Raw genomic sequence first — 21105 nt, forward strand, 5'->3', positions numbered from 1 at the left:
ACTGTATGTTCAGAGCAAGGAGGAGACAAATGCTCCACTCACAGACTGAAGCTGGACAAATGAAAACAAGGAAGAAGGAAAATGAACCCAGAAGGAAACAACGGAAATTAGCAACCTTGATGAGCAAATGGAGGAAAAACACCCTGATTTTTTAGTTAGCCTATCTCAGTGTTTATCTGTGCTTTACCAAATTGTGGACTGGTATTCCTGATCTTCAATTTCCTTGTGGAAAAGGGTGGAGACAATCACCCTTGAAGATGAAAACCAACAGCACTTGAAATAGCAAATGTAAAATTTCTTACCTGGTGTATATGAGGAATATGATAAAATAGAATCTAATAGGACATGGAATTCCATATGTCCCTTTATTGGGAAATTCTGGCTATCTCAGTCTTTCAAATGGAATCAAATATGTCTGTATCTATTTATACTGCACTTCCAGTTAAAAGCTACCTTAAATCTCTCTTTCTTCTGTGTGCAAACTGTACTTTGTGCTACATTTGTAGTTTTATTTATCCTGTCTTATATTCCTGTTACCTCTATATAAGCCTTAGCTACTAAGTTATGTTCCTTGAGTACTATGCTTTTAAACTTGTTTGTCTCTGTATCACCCACAATGTCTTACAAAATGCTAGTGATTGCTCATGAAAGCTGCTCAATTCATGTTCAATACAACTGAATTAAAATTGTTGAATGAAAGACTGAGTGCATGGATAGATATTTACTAATGTTCTACTTTGGGATGAAAATTGGTTGGAAGGATAAGCTATGTTTTATTGTGCACTATATGTTTTACAGTACCTTGCAATTGGTATTTCAGTTTTAAAAGTTACTGCTAACTGAAAATCTAGCATAACATATTTTAAAACTTTATGGAGGAATTTTTTCCCAAAAGAAGATGGTTATATAACTTTTGATTATAGCTTTCCTTTTAACTCTCAAAGCACTGGTTTTTAAATATCTTTATATATTTGGTGATTAGCATATGAGTAGTGATTGTGATTTCATGTATAGAATTGGAATAGATGTAGTTGAGGATAGAATAGTTTTAGTTTCACAAATAAACTGTTGAGGTAACAAATACCATGTTCTACCATTAATTATATGATAATATGATTAATCACATGTTTTTTGGAATTGGATGATATTTCCTAGTGGATATTCTAATTACCAATGACTTTGTTAAAAATGAAAGCCTGAAAGGAAGAGAAGGGGGACAGAAAATAGGAAAGACAGTGGAATGATTCTGACATAACTTTCCTGAGTTATGTATATAAATACACCAGAGTGAATCCCCACATCACGTACAACCACAAGTCTGGGATCCTAATTAGAATAAGATGTAATCCATGTTTGTATAAATATGTTAAAATATACTCTATTCTCATGTACATCTAAAAAGAACAACAACAAAAATAAAGAAAGAAAGAAAGGATGAAGGAGCTACCGATATAGCTCAGGAGTAGATCACTCACTTAGTGTATGAAAGGTCCTGGGTCTCATTCCCAGCATAATAAATAAATAAGTAATAAGTAAAAATGAAATAATTTGATTTTCATAGAGTTGTCTCATACTTTGATCAGAGGTATTGTTATATGATATTAGCCAAACTGGGCTTCGAAGTATCAACCAACCATAAGAGTTACTGATTTCTCAGGTTTTGTAAAAGATCATTATTAGTGGACAATAATATTAAAAAAATAATGACAAGGCATAGACCACTAATTCATAAGTGAAGTACTTATAATCAAAGCCTGGATGAAGATTAATTAGTTTATATTCCACTTTTTTAAAAAAACACACTTTCAAACTCCTTTTAAATTAGTCAAGGGAATTTTCTCTAGAAACTGGCAGTCCAGGGATTCACCCATAGCTCTCTCCATAGGCATAAAGGTCAGGGTTTTTCTGCTTTCTCATTTCTTAACTATGTTTGTATCATGTATTGATTTACCTCTCTGAGGTCCTTCTGACCTGTAGGGAAGTGTTGCCATCAGCAGTTCTTAGCCTCTGTTTTAAAGCTCACAATCTAAGAACAATCCTCCTACTCCTTGTCTCAGCTCCGGTAAAAGGACATTGAATGGTCCTATTCAGATCAAGTGTTGACCTCTTGGGTCAGTCTCTAGGAACAAAGAGGTGAGTTCCCTTAATTGCTTAGGGGGCCAGGTCAGTTCAGTGAGGTGCACTGCTTATCATTTCCATCAAAACCATTCAGGATAGATTAAGGATGTTCATTCTTTTAGATACATCCACAACCCTTATTTGAAATTTTGGATTATCTGTGGTTCAGAACTCAGAAATTTTCAGATTTTAGGACATTATAGAGTACATATTCTGTTTATTTCACTCAGAATGGGGTCTGGGAAAACATCTCATATACAAATACCTTAGCATTTCTGCAATAACTATGTAAATATTTATATAAATTAGGAAAAAGACAAAGTATTTGGCATATTTTTGCCAGCTGAGTTAACTCCCCAGTTTTTGAAAACTACTTGAGTTTATATATTAGGATTCAGCATTGCTTATAAAAAGTTGTAAATCAATAATTAATATTCCTTATTGCAAGGGTATTAAACCTTCTGTGCAGGGCATTGCACTCACTTGTAAAGACAACTCTGATGGTAGAGACAGTATTGGTAGTGTTGCTGTTTATCTCTCTATACTTGGCACAATTCCTGACACATGGATAGTGCTTACCAAATATATTTGTTGAATAAATAAATGAAGGTAGTAGTGACTTTGTGTATATTTCTTCCTGGAATCCTCTATGATGTAACATTATTTTTCCTATTCATTATTGCTGACTCAACCCAAGTTTTGTCATTTATATAAGTAAAAATAATGATACCTTGCTGAATGACTTGGGCTCAGGGAAATTAAATCACAAACACTGTCATATATGTGGTAAAAGGCTGATTACAGAATAATATCCAGGTTCCTCTCACTTCTTTACTAACCTATCTATTCTACTACTGTCTATGAATGAAGCTACCTGGTTAATAAAAGGGATCCTTTACAAGCTAAAACTTTCCACACAGCCTGTGTAATTATGTCTTTAGGCATAGATACATCATTTGGGGGAGATGGTGTATGCCTATCATTCATTGCAAAATTCTTAATTATGTATTTTATAAAGTAAAAAGAGTAAGGAATGATCTCTTTTTTTTCTTTTTTTTTTATGGGAAGGGGTACTGAATGCAGTGGGAATTTTTCCATCCCTTTCTTTCTTTTACAACTTTTTTATACTTGTAAAAATCCTGCAGCATCTTTGTATAGACCAAGTTCAGAGAACCCTAAATTCATTTAATTTATAGTTTTCAGACCAAAAAAACAAAAAAAACGAATAGCATGTTGGTGTGGTGACAAGTTTCACTGCATCTGTAAAGAAAGACACATTTATATTGTGCCAACAGCAATCACATCTTAAGTTCCAATTAAAATACGACTTTTTAAACTCCAGAAGCTGCATGTGACAGTTTAGCCATCTGTTGGATGAGACAACCATCACTGATTTGAGCCTAGATAATTATTATGATAAGAACTGTGCTTCGGAAAGTTCAACTCAGATCCCAGTGGAGAATGACTGTTAATTATGAAGAGATAATTAGTGAGGGCAGAATCTTATATCCAGGGAAAGAAATAGGTAACAAACCTTAATCTGGGTCTAGATCATGAAAAATTTATAATTATGCACATTTTAATTATTATTTTAAATCCTCTTTTATGATATATATCAAATATATTTCTTTACCCTGATATCTTCCACCAGAGGAAGTATTGTTTTCCATAAACTATCTGTTCGATTTTTTTGCATTTGAGATTTCTGTCAAATGTTCTCATCTCCAGTTATTACATGGATGCTTTTGTTTTATAGCCACTCTTTGTGACATAAAAGGGAATCTCTAGCCCTTGTCTCAGGTGGAATCTGGTCATAGCCCTAAGCACATGATTTTGTGCCAGGAAGGCCCTGAAGTAGTGATAGTAGAATGAGTTGAGAAACTATTCAATGTAGTGACAGAAAGAATCCAGATGATGATGGTTCTCAGACTCCATACTAAATAAAAATTTCAAACTTCTCTATGATAAAAAAATGGCTTGTGAAGAGCAAAAGTGATTAATTTCCTTTTCACTTTCTTGATATGAGCATTTTCAATTTAGGTAATGAATAAAAGCCAAATATGGATGAAACATAAGTCAATCACTTTCATCTTTAGTATCTTATGATTAGGTACAATGTCATTGAGCTTCATGTGTACTGGGGACCACTGACATTTATTATCAACTCATCAATCAGAAGAAAAGAGATTTTTAGTATGATTATCCCACACATTTTGGACATGAAACTAAGCTTCATTTTACTTCATAACTAGACATTTTCTTGCTACTTTCTTGCTACAATCTTGAGAATTTTTATTGCAGCATTTAGAACTTGTGGCATAACTTAGAAAAGTTACACTTTTATTTTTTTGTTATAAATGAAAAGTTTTAAAGAATTAATATGAATATAGAACAATGGGATTAAGCACCTAAAGAGTGCTAGGGAGATTCTAATGTATTCTTTGCTTAAATGCAAAATGGAGTTAGTTGTAAAGGAATCCTCTTTAGGAATGTGTAGTAAGCTCACTGAGCTTCAAGGAGGCCTTAGTTGTAAACTGAGAACAATTCCTTAATATGGACTATTATTTCCAACTTACCATCAGACTTATATATGAATCCAGGTATTTCTACATGTATGTTTAAAATATTCCTTAGCTTTATATATTCCTAATTTGGAAGAGAGACACCTAATAAATAGAGAAAAATGGAGATAACAAGGAACAGAAGTATATATATTTATGAGTGCTATATGGCTATTAAGAATTAGATTACAAAAAGGGAGTTTGCTGATATTATATTTAAATATCAATTCTATTCCTAGGACCAGATGAAGGATCTAATAATATAGTTTATAAAAGTATGAATTATCCTACCTGAAAAATGCTAACTACAATCAAATAATTTGTTTTCATTTTTTTTAAAAGAGAGAGTGAGAGAGAGGGGGGACAGAGAGAGAGAGAGAGAGAGAGAGAGAGAGAGAGAGAGAGAGAGAGAGAGAGAATTTTTAATATTTATTTATTTTTTCTTAGTTCTCGGCGGACACAACATCTTTGTTGGTATGTGGTGCTGAGGATCGAACCCGGGCCGCACGCATGCCAGGCGAGCGCGCTACCGCTTGAGCCACATCCCCAGCCCTGTTTTCATTTTTTTATAACAGAATTTTTTATTCCCACTTTTCCTGTAACAGTTTTTTTCTCAAAAAATGGTTCCATCAAGAACATGTGGCTTAGGTTTAGATTACAATGTTGAACCCAGCAGTGGTCATCTTTTAATGAGACACTAATTTTATAGCTTAATATTTATATATTTAATATTTTCTAGCTTTATGTTTACCTAATTTTGGACTAGATTACTTTATATTAATGAAGTAGAGAAGGAAATGAAGAAGCAATATATGTTTTTAAATTATGCTTCTATCATTATGTGACCATATATACATATGATCATTATGTATATTATTATGTGACCATATATATATATATATATATATATATACATATATATATCATATATATACACACACACTCATACACACACATATTTATACACACATATATATACATTTATATATATATACACACACACACATACAATATCTTTATTTATTATTTTTATATGGTGCTGAGGATTGAACCCAGTGCCTCACACATGCAAGGCAAGTGCTCGACTACTGAATTACAACCCCAGCCCATGTGACAATATTTTTAGTTTTATTTAATTTGAACTTCTTAACTGTTCCCAAGATATAGTCGTGGCCTTTTGATTTCCTTCTTAAACTGCTTCTGCTGCATGCTTTCTGCCATTTCAGGGGCTTCTCTCTCCATTTGGCAAAAAATGCCTTTAGACCAACCTATTGCTCTGTTGTCACCGTGGCCCAGCCTTCCTTTTGGATATCTCACAAGGTTAGCAGACCGAGGATCCTGCACCTTTCTTGGCCTTTACCTGCACAGGCTACAGGGTTTTGCAGAAACATTGTCTGAATGTAGCTGTTCTGGAATATTATTTGAGACCTAAGCTTCATGGTTAAATCAGCTAAAACATGTTTTAAATGCCAGAGTTAGTAAAAATAAAACACGTGCAAGAAAGACACGTATGTGTTCCTTCGGAAAAAAAAAAAAGCATTTAAAGAGTCTTAATTAGTTCAGAGACTTCTAATGAATGGTTTCCCTACATATTTTGGACCAAGGCTTTGAAAACCCTATGATGCCACTGTCCATGCTAGATTCCTCAAAGATACTTTTATTTTGTAATTTTAAATTATTTTACTATCTCACGTCATTTAATTTTCATGTCATTTTTTATCAATAATTTGCTTATCTTAATTAAAAATGTTCCATATCATTAACTATTTCATCTTTCAGTTAGATGATTTTGCATGTAATTATGGGGAAAAAGAATGAAGATTTTTCTGTGATTATCACAAATGATATGGAGAGTCGCAAACAATTTATAGTTAATTAGGAGCTTAGTTGGGGGATTAATTAAATTTCTCTGTTGGTCTGTGTGGAAGATGGATTTCCAACATATACGATTAAATTATTAATATAAACTCATATTTTATATATAAAATAAAACATGCTTTTACACGCACTGGCAAATAAACTCGCATCTAAATAAACATCAAACTTTTGGAATATGGAAATCGCTCTAGGACTGGCTTTTTAGCTTGTATTTAAACAAGATTATTTTTTAAAGTCTTTTAATCACATCAATTGTGTCACAGCTTAAACTGTTACTATTCACTATCTTCACATGAAAATTATTTGACATGGTGTGAGTTTCTGTTAGCTTTTTCAACTGTGTTTCAGCCCTGTCATTTGTTTTTTGTTTTGCTTGTTTTGCTGTGCATTGTCATATGTTATGAAAGAATTATAGGACTTGTTTTATTTGCAAAATCCAGTGGGCCATTTTGCCACTGTCTGATCAAACTCCAGCTTAATGGCCCTGACTAAATATGTGTGTCAATGGAGCCTCAGGAATGAATGATGGATCTGTGTAGTAACTCTAGCTTTAACCTCTAACTAGCTTTCATTTATCATCTTTACAATTTCCATTTCCTCTCTCTATTCAAATAAAGTCAGTTGAAATGAATGGATACTCCTGCACATGTTGATGGTTCTCTTCTGAAGATAGCACTGTTCCGTTTTCATGATACTGTTAATAATTTTTTCGTATTTCTTTTCTCTCTCTTTTTTTTAGTCTCGACCTATTCCTTCCCACCTTACTTCAGCAGTTGCAGAGAGTATCTTGGCTTCAGCCTGTGAGAGTGAGAGTAGAAATGCTGCTAAGAGGATGCGTCTGGATAAACAACAGGTACTGAGGAGTCTGGGGTGTCCGGTGTGCACCAGCTCCATGGCAAATGCTGTTCATTTATGTAGAAGTGCAAACACTCCTGAATAGGTCTGAAGTGCACAGAGTTAGCGGTTTTGTGTCTTTGTGAATCTGAACTTGAAAAATGCCAAGCTCATGGGATCGGTGGTGATCAACTAAACTTATTTTCTGAATGAAAAAAAAGACAACAGTGAAACTGAGTTAGAATTCTGTTCACTATTCAGTTTGAAGGCCAATTGCTTGGTAAGAAACTCTGATCATTTATAGGATTTCTTTTTACCTCATCATTTATCCTTATTTTTGAAAGAAAATGAGCCTTTAATTTCCTCTGGTCTTCTGCCAAATGCCAATATATTATGCTGAGGGTGGTAAATATGCAAAATAATATTGATAGACTGGAAAGCCATCAAATGGGAATGGAATGGAATGGAATGGAAATCCATGTCTTGGGTTTAGTCTCTGTTGGGTTTAGTCTCTAATTAATCATTTATTATATACCCTTTACATATCCTCTCTGCCTCTTTTCCAAGGGTATATAGTTTATGAAGTGTGGATGCATATATTTTTGGCGGATTTTTTGGTGAATACTCAATTGTCCCTTTAGTTTGTGTGTGTCTGTCTAAATTTTTTGTCTCTGTAATGCGTTTCTTGTTCTAGCTGCCTTTGTTATCTATCCATAATAGAGAACTAAATTTAATATACTAAATGCTATGATCAAAGTTTTCTGTATTCTGGTTTCTGATTATTTTTACAACAAATGAACTGGGGTGCTTCATATTTCTGATTGAGGTTAAGATGAATAGAGACTAAATTAAGTTAGTTCAGTTTCATTTTTTCCTATAAACCTGTGGGTTTCAAATCAAAAAGGAAGTTTTTCCATTCCAAGCTTAGAATATTTTAAAATATTTCAGGATGGCATCATATTTGATGTGTTTATTATTATTAAAATATCATATGCTCACTCTGAATACTACAAAAGATGAAGCCTTTGTGGAATTAAAAATACAAAATGAGCCTTGCCTAAAATGTAAGAATGCCAATATTGAATTTATTAATCATGCCACCAGTATTTATTCACAGGTACATATCCTCAGTTGAGAAGTTTATCATTATAATATCTATAAAATTTATCTTAAACTGAGTTTCCAAAATATACACACTACCATTAACATAGTGATTTAAGATTGCATGTTTTATTATGCTCAGCAAAATAAACCAAACTCAGAAGTCAAGGGTTAAATGTTTTTCTCTCACATGTTGAAGCTGGAGAGGAAAAAAAAGGAAAGAAAAGTAGGGGGTGGTGTCTCATGAAAATCAAGGAGAACAGTAGAGTAGAGGGAAGGGACCAGGATCAGGGGGGATGGGAGCATAAGGGGAAATCCTGGGGAATTATATCGGTCAAATTATATTGCTATAATGTGTGCATATATGAATATTTAACAACAAATCCCATCATTCTGTACAACTATAAAGAATAAATAAAAAATATGGGGGGGGGAGATTTCACACTCTGGGCTAAATGCCCCCCATTTTTATCTTCATGTCTACCATTACTAATTGTGTGGACTTCAGCAACATATGCTAGTTCTGTGTTCTTTGGTTTCTTTGTATAAAAGAAATCTATGGTAACTATACTGATCTTGGAGTTGTGATGAGAACCATAAATGACAGACTCATGTTACGTACTTGACATTGTGCCTGGCACATAGTAAGCAAGACACTAAGCTTAGAATACTATAATGTCTAGCTGCTTTGTCACTGTGTTAGTATCAATAAAACTGGAGAGACACATTAATGGTGCTAACTCTGATAGACGAGTTTTGAAGTCAGACTAAGTCCATTTAAGAAAACATCTTAGTTCTAGAAATTGAAATGTAATTCTGGAAATGAAAGGGTTCTCCTGATTATCATCTAGACAATATCCCATCTGGTTTACACTCTAGAATAGCCTTGATTAATATCAATCAGGTAGAGAACTTCACTGAGAGGTAAGTGACAGATCCATGTTCCATGTTATCTAGAGCATCACTGAACAAGATCCCCCAAATCTGGTTATTTAAATATTAGTGAATACTAATATTTGGCCCATCAATAACTACTGTAGCCCTAATCTGTAAAATAGGCAAGACAAATACCTGATTTATGAAGTTATTGTGAAGATTTGGTAAGTCAATGCATGTGAAAGCATAGCATATTTAATACATTTACATATTGTTGAAGATCTATTTGCTATTTGCTTGAGTACCTGAAGTAGTAAGAAAAGCCCACCTCCAATGTAGACATTTACTGTTTACTAAGACACTTATCTTACAGTTTAAAAGTTATCCTTTTTTTGAGGATCCTTAAATTGAGTTCAGATTTGCTTCCTAGAGTTTCCACCCACTGAAGAGAATCAGCAGCAATAACAAGTAGGATTTCCTACTACCAGCCCTCAGACTGGAGTGGGTAAGGACCAATTGTCCTCAACCCTCCTGCTCATATTTGCGGTTTCCATTTTCTGTATGTCCTGATACATAGTCATTATTTACCGCAAGGCTCATTTCCTGGGAATGAGAGATGCTAAATATCATTTCCACGTAGGAATGTTCTTTCCAGACCCTAAAACATTTCAGGAGACTCGGGATTTATGGAGGATAAGGAAGAAGTGACTTTTTAAATTATATTCTATGGTTTATTGGTAATCCTTTGGACAATTTACAGAGTTTTTTTTTTTCATTTACTATTATCAATAACTCCACAAGAGTAGGTGCACATCATTTTTACAAACATATAAGAAAACCGATGCTCAGAGAGGTGGACAATTCATTTGAGGTTGCCAGCTGCTACATGGACAAGTCAGGCACAAGTCTATGCTACCCAAGGCTCACACTTGGATATCTCTGTGATCCTGTATTGCCTTCTCATTGGTTATGTTCCTTGAAGATAAGCCCCCATCCTGGAATAAACTCTTAGGATTCATGTCGATCCATCCCTGCTCACAATGTTTCCACAGTGCAGTCTTCCGCTGGAAAATGATTCACATTATCCATAAACACTTAACACTGAACTATAACTAGCAAAACAAGTTTTGCCTGGATGACAGATTTTAAAAGGTTACAAACTTACCAGATTGCTTCACTTCATCTGGAGAATGGATTATGCACTGTGAACACTGGCTTAGTGCTTATAATTAGTTTTTCAAAAAATATCTGAGCTATTTATTCTTACTACCTCCCAGTTCTGTAGATTTCCTTTGGGATACCATCCAGAGCCTTCTACCATGTGATTCTGCTTCCCACTGGATCATGGAGTTGGTGGGAGCCCTCTCCAGCTTGGATCCAAACCTCTGCCGACTCAGCAATGAGCAGACTTCTTAGGGGTCTTGGCAATGAGCTCATGCTTTCTGTATGCACTCTTAGCACAACTCAGAATTCTTAGCATTTTCCAGTGATCCAGATATTCTTCATTGAACTCTGACTTTCTATAGTGCATAAAAGTTCAAAAACTGGACGGTTAAGATTTGTTCTTTGTTAAGTCACACATCTGACCCCTTACTGCCAGTGGTTAGCCACATGGAGAGCTATAATTATGTAAGTCCTTCAGATTTTATGAAGCTTGATGAATTAATTGGATTTTATAAAGCTCTTTGAGCTATGAACATGAAAGGTGTTATGGATGTGTTAAATACTTTATTTCTAATGTCCATTTTGCACTAAAATCCAGAGGAAGCTTTTATTATGCAGCCCCAGCCCTGAAGCAAGCCAGTGGCAAGGACAAGAGTCGACTGCTTCATCAGAAGTCAGATCTCACAGAACTGAGGTCACTCCCTCATGTATTTTAGAATATATTCTGCATTTCTTTTAACATGAAAATCTGGAATTTTTGTATCATCTAAAAAATTCTTCCTTCCTTTGACAATTCAAAGCCAGACTTCACTTTCTATGACTTTTCTCCAATTTGGGGACAGGGATCCCTTCTCTGTCAGTTCATTATTTAGACGTTATTTCTTTTTTTCTTGTATTCTTTAAAAACAAAGATGTCTCATTGTTCTTGGTTATAATTCATGTGGAGAGACAGAGGCAGAACATAAGAGAGATTAGAACCAGATACTTGATGGCAGTTTATTGCCTGTATATATAATTTTTGCTGTTTTTGAGGGGTGACACATTTCATTTATAAGGTGGATGACTGATTAAGATAGAAAGTTGCTGAAGAACACAGGGCTTCCTTGGTTTCCGTCACCTGTTCTTTCAGTTAAATTAGTTTGCCGTTCTACATGAGAGATCGCGTAAACTAAGGGTCAAGGGCTTCCCCAACAGCAGCCCGGCAGACACTGCCCTTGAAGAACAAAGCAGTTTGTGCTTGGTGACAGTTTTTGCAGTGACTAGGACAGATGGGAAATCAATGGTTGACTGTGATGTGACATCTTTGACTCTATTGAAAAGATCACAGTGGGGGAAAGGGGAAGTCACATGTCGGTTACCTGTGATATAATAAAAGATGATGAAGTAGAAAAATAAAATACTCAAAACTGATGCATCCTTAAGTTGAAGGAACGAAGGAAGGAAGGGAGGGAGGGAGGAAAGAAGGGGCCACTGGAAAATCTGCATGAACCTATTGGACTAGGATTTATAATATTTAGTAAGTCCATGATTCCCTGCTATTTTTTTCTTCAATAGTGATAAATTCACAGCAATATGTATCTCTTTATGATTTTTCCTTTGTTATGTTAGGGCAATAATAAATGGGCATATTACTAAAAGAAAGTAATTGTGGTTACAGCGGTTGAAAAGGTAGCCCTAACATGGTGACAATTTAGATAGACTTTTTATTTTGTCATGGACATATTTGGAAACTATATAAAACACTGAGTTCAACACAGACTTTTTGAGTTAGGCAACTTTTCTTTCACATTTCTGTAGTTGTGTGTCCTTCTGGTGACATTTATAAACTTTAACAAATACCCCACTAAAAGTATAATTTTTCCATAGGATCTTATTCTTAAATATAAGCATTAGGATAGTACCTGAGCTATGATTTGAAACCTATTTTCTATGGCCTGTCAGCCCACGTCTCTCTGCCTACCTATTCTTTTATTTTTTTAGTTTTTACTGGTGTATTGTAATTATGCATAATAGTGGCATTCGTTGTGATATTTAACATGAAGTGGTCAATTTCATTCCCCAGTACCACCCCATTCCCTTCCCTCCTCCCTCACGCTAATCCCCTTTCTTGAATTTATTGTTCTTCCTTCCTCTTCTTGGTCATTCTCAGTTTTTTGATTCTACTTCTAGAATTTTCCTTTCTTATGTACAAAATATTTTGGAGAAAAATCTATATCTTTTGAGCCTTCCAACATTTTTCAACATGCCCCTTTCATTCACAAGACAAAATATACCAGAAAAGAAAAATCAAGCACCTTTGAGAGTAATTCTTGAAATAGGTCCTATTTCCTGTGTAATATGTATCATTTTAAACTGTACGGGATAGGATATGCTTCACTAGCCTTCTCATTTGAATGGTAAAAGGGATAGCAAGTTAGTTACCCTTAATACATCGATGCTTTCATTGATGAGAATATTAATAACACTACCATCAGAAACATTTATGGATGTAAGATCATATGAGACATTTTACAAGGCTTTTAAAGATATAATTGTTATGATTTTTATAGAAGTTTGGAAATGTAGAACACTTAAATAAAACTTTCAAGGGTACAGGGCTCACTCAGGATGGAGCTCCATGCTGACCCAGTCCTCTTGCTTTTTAAAATCCTACTTACTTTTACATTTTAAGTATCTTTTTAATCATATAAGATTAATTTTGTTAATTTGAATAATAAATAGCATATTAAAACAAAACAAAACAAAAATCTTACTGGTCATTCTACCACCTGGTTTTATGGCAGAATTTCTTCTAATATTTTGGGGGATAAAAAATCTTTCTTTTTAAAAAGCAAATTAATATTATATTGTATCCTTACATTTCACTTAATTTATGAGTAATTACTCTATTACCAGGAATTTTACAAATATTTTTATAAGACTCTTAATATTCTATCATTTTTTGTAAATTATAAGTGCAAATTCTGCTTTTTATCATAATTTGCATGTGAAAGGATACCCTATCATTTTTAAGATAAGCTTTGAGAAAGTGGAATTACGGGGTCAAAGAACAGCAAGATTTCTAAATCTAAAAGTCCATGCACTCACTCTCTACCCTTTCTCTATAAAACAAGGATTTTAGCTTATTTTATAGATATATCCTTTTTATAGTTTGTTTTAACTTCTGGGACTCTTTGACCTTTAAGAGCATTTCGTAACTCTTATCAAAAAACATTTCTCTTTTGTTTGTATTTATAGTGCATTATAGTTATACATAATAGTAGGGTTAATTTTCATAAGTGCATATAACAAAGTTTTCTCCATTCTTATCCCCAGTAGAATCTCTTTAATAATAATTACTTTGAAAAGTCCACATTTAAAACTGAAGTGCAATTTATATTTAATATAAGTTATCTATGCTCACATGAAAATATAATTTTTTAATTTCTTTTTTTTTTAGAGAGAAAGAGAATCTTTTTTGTAGATGGACACAACATAATGCCTTTATTTTTATGTGGTGCTGAGAATCAAACCCAGGTCCCACGTGCACTAGGCGAGCACTCTACTGCTGAGCCACAATCCCAGCCCCAATTTTTAAAAATACTAACATAAATAATATATGAGATGAAAGTAACATAAAAATGTATATTAATAAGGGGATACCGTGACACTAAAAGATGTAAAGACGTCACCAGACGCTTGCAGCTGTATGTCACATCTAAGAGTATGCAGCAGCTGAACTCATCCCCTGATATATCTATGTCGTGGCAACTCATAGTGGTTAGTGACACAACTTCTCAGTGGTGAGAAAATGTTGGTGAAGTTCCAAGTGAAACAATAATGATATTCCCTGGATTTATGTGGTCGTGGTATTCCTGAAATAATACCATACAGATGTAAAACAGGCATTAAAAACTTTGTTTATAGCTAAACTAAAGTTAAACCTATTTACCTAGAAAGCTATCTAGTCAAATTTTAAAAAATTCATGTGGGAACAAGTAGTCATGGAACATGTTAGGCTTTTAGTAAACCCATCCCTTACCTAGTTAATACAAGTAGCGCCTGCTAGGTAATTCCCTCATATCCTCAGGGTTAGGTAACACTATCTTTGAGAAGTATTGCTATGAGCATGATTATCTAGGATTTGAATGAAACAATGAGAATTGTAAATAATAAGATGGATTTCTAGACAGTGAATTCTTTCAACTCAGTTACTCTCTCTCTCACTTTTGTTTTGTTTTGTTTTGGTACTGGGGATTGAACCCAGGGGTGCTCCACTTCTAAGGTAGATCTTCAGCCTTCTATTCTTTTTTTGTTTGTTTGTTTTTGAGACAGGATCTACTAATTGCAAGACTGGCCTTGAACTTATGCTCCTCCTGCCTCATTTTGAAGAGAATGAATCTGAGACTCAAACCCCCCAATTTTTCAGTAGGTTTTATGCTCACGTCAATGAATTTTTCTTTCTTCCATCTTTTCCTTTTGATTTTGTTTTTCAATTTTCCAAAGTTTAAGAAGAAAAAAAATGTACAATATAAGATAAAAATAGCTCAATGAGGCCCGTTGGTTTAATTGTATCATTTTTTTTGCAAGGATGAGCTGATTAGATATCAATAGTCAGGTCAATTATACTCTCAGACAACAAAGTCATATATCTGACCTTAATTCCAGTTTTATTATTGAAGTTCAATTCCATTTTATATTTATCAATCAACTATTTTAAATACCTCCTAACACATATTTATATCTTTTCATATTTGGAATTCACCACAAATTAAATTTCCTGGTATGATATTTACAGGAGAGAGATTTATGAAATCCAGACCTTTGCTATAAATAAAATGACACAAATGGTCAGGTCTAAGAATCTCCAAAAAGTTATGCTTTCATCAGTTCTAATCTCCCCAAATTTGCTGTTTGTACAAAAGCTTGGGAGGCTGTGTACTTGGTTGCTTTTCCTTTTCAGTGATGGATTTGTGCTAAACAATCTGTATATTCTCATGGTCTCTAAAGTGTTGGCAGTGTTTAGCAAGGCATCACCTTCTGAAAGAACACAGAGTTCTTTCTTATATGGATAATAGCTGACACCATTATCAAAGTATAACCTTATCAAATCTTCTCAAAGTATAACCTTAAGCTCATAAGTACAAAGTGGTGGACGAATTAGCAAACCAATCGAGTCAACAGATTGATGACAAACATTCTCAGTATGGAGAGCTTGCCACCTTACCTCCATTAGATCAGAACAGACTCTCAAAATGTTTACAATCATAAATTTATGTTGAAAACTACAGAAATAGTACCTATCTGTTCCATTAAAATTTTGGAAACATAAAAATTTATATAAATATAAAAACTAAAGAAGAGCAAGGATACGTGTGTGTATACATACATATAAATAAAAACACGTTACAGGTGGATCAAGTATCACTTATAGATGATTTTAAAACATGTTTATCATTCTGATTTTAAAACTTGAGCTCATGGTATGCATTACATAATACCTGGGAAACCTGGTTAAAATACTTTTAATGGAATTTTGTACCAGCTCTTCAGAGAAAAACATTTGGCCAGAATTCTGTTGTTGTTTTATGAGCAGACTAATTGTTTTGTGAATTCGAATGCCTTAGCATTAACTCAGTTGATTCAATTCAATATGAAATAATTTCTGTTGTATTCTTGAAAGATAACTTTTTAATGGCAACTTTTTAAAACAATATTTTTTAGTTGTCAGTGGACCTTTATTTTATTTATATGTGGTGCTGAGAATTGAACCCAGTGCCTCACACATGCTAGCTAAGTGTTCTACCACTGATCCATAATCATAGCCCTAATGGCAACTTTTTTAAACTTTCTTTTTTTTTCCCATGGTTTTTGAACTGTGATAGGTATTTCCTTACATATTTCATTATCTGTATCAGTAAGTAATATGATTAATAGAAAATGTATTCTAAACACCTCAATGATTTGTTTATTTGACACATATATATTTAGCAGTCATTATGATGGACGTTTTACTCAGCACAGATACTAACAAAACATGTAAAGTGGGGTGAGTTTTACTGAGATTTACTAAGTGCCAGATTTATTTGCCATGTACTCATTGCTTTGTCGTATTGAATTCTGACAATCTCATTTCTGAGCAGGTATTTTTATTCTCACTTTTCACATGGATAAGACATATTATCTTTCTTCAATAAGCTCACATTCTATCAAAAATAAGTAAAATTAGCATAGTAAACGAAATTATAAAGCTGTGCTGGGGAGTGTGCTACAAAGCCTTCCTGTCCAACCCTGGAGGGCTTCCCAGAGGGGGCTCTATTTGAGCCAGATCTCGAAAAATGAAGGAGACTTTCATAGGCCATAAAGCTAGGTAATGCTGTTTGAGATATTTGGAGCATTTCCAAAGAAGGAAGGCTCTTAAGTACCCAAAACAGAAGCTTACTGTGAGGGAAACTTGGGATTCTTGCTAAGAAATGAAAGGAAAGAGCATTGAATTTTAAGGTATAAATTAGATTGTGCAGGGCTTCTGTATGTCTTGTGAAATTATGTGGAATTAAGTTCCACCTGCTGGAAAAGAATAACAAAGGAGAACGGTGTGCCCAATTTCTGGGAGTTTCAGAAACCAGTGGACCAGAAGGTGTGGTTGAAATTATACGAAAGGTGAGGTCCTTGAACAGAAAGGAGTCACTTTCTTGCTACTTATTATTTCAAGTTTCCTATTTAAATGCAACACTATGGACAGTTGAACATGTACCTAAATATAATTATGAAGATTAACTGCTACCAAATAATCATGTAGTTAGAGTATTTCTAAGCTAAACATGAGTGATTTGGGAATACCTATTCTTCCATACCACAACATTAGCTCAGCTAATTAAAAATCAAAGTTTTATGTATACCAATATTTTTAGCCCACATAAATGCAGACAAATTACTATACGGTTTTAAAGACATCTTACAACATCTCAGGAAAAAAAAACCCAGACATTACAATTTTTATTAATCAATGAAATTTCAGCTCTTTTTCCAAATAATTAAAAATAAAGTCATGTCTGTTCAAAGTTTTTCATCAGTGCACATATTTTTCTAACAGAAGGATCTATCAATGTATGTCTAACCAGTGATGTGGTGACATCATTGTCTTGTCCTGCAGTAGTACCTTGTGACACCCAAATGACTTCCTTCTTTCATGGATGGGAAATCTGAAACTGAGAAACTTTGTTTCTTTGGGGTGACTTCTTCCGTTTCTCTGGAAGCAAGCCACAATGTCTGAATCTTTCGGGTTTCTCTGACTCATTCTACTTAACTGTTTGATTTTTCTAGTTTCATTGAGAATTCTCCCATATTTATATAGGAAATTATTTTTAAAAACTTTAGGTTTTAAAAATCTTTGGCTTGTGATATTATTAATTTCAATGGTGAGGTGTGAGTAGGTGGCTTGAATCCAGACAGAGAAATTCAACGTGGTATGTGTGCCAAAGTCAGGGAAACATATGGTTTACGGAGTTCTCCGTGAAGACAGCATCTTGGCGAATATTATTTTGAAACCAATTATTTTTAGGCTTAGCAGATAAATGCAGCATCGGACATATTAGGTTTATGCCATATATATTCATTTCTATAATTTATTTCTCATAATTTGTTCATTTCTTATTCTGGCCTTTCTCTCTCATATCTATCCACTTTAAAAACCATTAGTTACTGTGAACCAATAATATTTTGTGTATTGGGGAAATGGAACCAGAGTCACACACTTATTATGAAGTTAGATAATAAAACAGTTGACAAATTAGGTGACGTTTGCTGAAGAAAGGGATTTATGATGTTTGGCATAACTATTGGGTTCAACACAAGGAGACCAGTGGCCTTGGGAGATACATAGTTGTTATCTCACTGTGAGAAATAAGCATTTCTGCACAGCTGGGTATTTCTAGGGAGCTAGAAATTAGCCCTGATTAAAAATGATTTTACTTTTGTTTCTGGTAGGAGTTTTTCTAAAATGTAATCAATGTATTTTCAGTTCACAACAAAAGTATAACCCTACCTTAAACCTTAAAGGTGAATTTGACTACTAATCCTACTAGTGACACAGAGCATTAAATGTGGCTCAGGTGATGCAGGACAGGTGGTGGTACAGGAGAACCTATGAAATCTGTTCTATTGAAAATCTTCCTGGTCAGGTTGACTGGCTTCCTGGCTGTTTACATCTTCCTCATAATGGGGAAGGTAGTCTGACTGATCTTTGCTGCTCAACTTTTCTGAAATGATCAATTCATTATAAGTTCCCAGAGTTTCCACCTTCAGAATGAAAGTTCATCTTTGCTGTGTTCTCAGTGTCTTGTGCCTTGTCAACAATATTTCAGAAAAAAAAAATATATGTATTTTTGGCTTCAATAATCTAGTGACTGCTAGATGATGTCTATAGAATGGCCTTTATTTGTTTTTATTCACATCCTGTTTATGAGATACAAGGATGACTCCCTCTCACTATTTAGGAGCTTGATACAAAGCTATTTTCTAATAGCTAATAATACCTGCACCTTCATCAAGAAATGAACTATGCTTATATGGAACAAAACCTAAGTCATGTTTATTGTTAAGTTCCTTTTAATTGTTCTGCCTTGAACACCAGTTAGCATCCAAATAACATTTTAGATGATGGTTAAATTTAAAGTCCAGGGAGATTCTTACATTAAGATCAAATCACTTCTTCAGTATCATTTTATTTCTTATTGTAGATTTTCTTGGTTTTTGTTATTTAAGAAAACAGTACATTCTAGCAGCAGGAAACTCTCAGCACATGGCAGAATTGGTCAATTTTTTTCATCTCTGAATTTTGTGGTTAGCCTCTTGTTCCCAAGTGCTCTATAAAAATCTAAGTGCCACTTAACAGAAATTATGGTTCTGAATTCTGGATAGAGGCCAGAAAGCAAAAGTACAAAAAGAGGTAATGATGATTATAAACTTAAGTACTAGAATAATAATAATAATAGTAATAATTATACTAACAACAATAATAATAAATTAAATTTATTTTATAAAAGAAACACGTCTTCAGAAACTCGTTTTCAGCTTAGGTTTTTCTTCCTTCCATCCTTCCGTCCTTCCTTCCTTCTTTCTTCAGGGATTTTTTTTCCCATGTTACTAGAAACAATTTCCCTTTAAAAGGGAGAGAAAAAATCAACATGGTACCAAAAAATTAGCTCCCTTTTGATTTCAGGGTAATGTTCTGAATAATGAAAATCAGAATGCTTCATAAATTTCAACTCTTAATGTCATCATACATTCATAGCATGCAAGAATTTGAATATTACTTTGGATGCAGAACTCAGAAGGTCACATTAGTTTAATTCAATTGCATTTTTCTGTCATTAATTATTGCCTATGAAGCAAGTTTCAGAAGTTCAATGAAGCTGTCAATCTTTGAATGAATCTCTCTGCACATGTGAAGAAAATTTTCTTAGGAACTGCTCAGTTATCCATAGATATTTCTTTAATTTTTCAATCCTGCATTTGAGTTGTTTTTTTAAAATACAAGAAACTTTCTGTAATTCTTTACATTTAAAATAAATTTCTCAAACTTTGACTTATTGATTATTCATATTCTAGTAGCAAAATTTATTGAAACTATTTCAAATACCCAGATCCACATATAACTTCAAGTTCTTCACCATTTAGTTATCAAAGTATCATTTTGAGTGTATTTAGGAAATAAATTAGGATACATATGAGCAGGACATCATACATGATTATACTTAAATTTGTTATTTTCTAGTTTAATTTTGCATTCACATATATTTTCTCACTTAGGCTTTTCAAAGAATCAGTAAGATATATTTTATTCATATTATTATTTACAATTCAAAAGTACACAAATAGAAAATGCAGTAGTTCCTTGAGACCACTTGAGACCAGTGGCCTCTCTCCCTATGAATGGCATCTGGGTGATTTAGAGGTGTTTTGAGTGTGGCACATGTCCTGACTCTTTTGTCAGCATTCCCTGGGCTAGCTGTTCTCAGCTCTAGTTTCACTCCTGTGCATATTTGTAGATCCATCTCAAGGTGCACCTACTTTAAGATGCCCCTCCTAGATCAAATCTTGGTTCACAAAACTAAGTCTCTTTCCTAGTTCTCTATACAGCTTCTGTGCTTAGTGAAACTTATTTTATACTAAATTATATAATGTCTAACATTTAATTGTCTCCAGGTGTGTTTTGGAATGTTGTTTGACTCTATGATTTTATATCACTCTCTGGGATTAAAACAGCATTGGATTTATAATCACTCTGAGCCCCCTCCACCCCCAAAATACCCAGTTATTTTCAGGGTTAACATAGGCACTTTATAAAATCCATATGTAGGCTTGATGTAGCATTGCAAAAAGTTCAGTTGTAGTGAAGGAGAGAACCTTTTTAATGAGATGCCTGCCAACACAGTAGGAAGGCTCAAGCCTGATAAGACAACATATGACTAGATAGAGAAGTAGTCATTGGGGTTAATGCTGCAACTCAAAATACTGTGTGACAGCCTGTTACACTCAGCTTTACCATCAAATAGAGAAAAATCACAAATATGATGCAATAGGAACCAAGGGT

General features: G+C 33.9%; 1 protein-coding gene across 7 annotated transcripts in view; it reads left to right on the forward strand.

The window, feature by feature from the left end:
- Positions 1–21105, forward strand: part of Nol4 (nucleolar protein 4) — a 308705-nt gene that overhangs the window by 235619 nt on the left and 51981 nt on the right. For all 7 annotated transcript variants that reach the window (XM_040273954.2, XM_005325593.4, XM_005325595.4 and 4 more), the window contains one exon: positions 7297–7410. In XM_040273954.2, coding sequence (XP_040129888.1) covers positions 7297–7410 — 114 coding nt within the window. The remainder of the gene's footprint in view (positions 1–7296; positions 7411–21105) is intronic.

Source organism: Ictidomys tridecemlineatus, chromosome 13, assembly GCF_052094955.1.
Source record: "Ictidomys tridecemlineatus isolate mIctTri1 chromosome 13, mIctTri1.hap1, whole genome shotgun sequence".
Lineage (NCBI taxonomy): Eukaryota > Metazoa > Chordata > Mammalia > Rodentia > Sciuridae > Ictidomys > Ictidomys tridecemlineatus.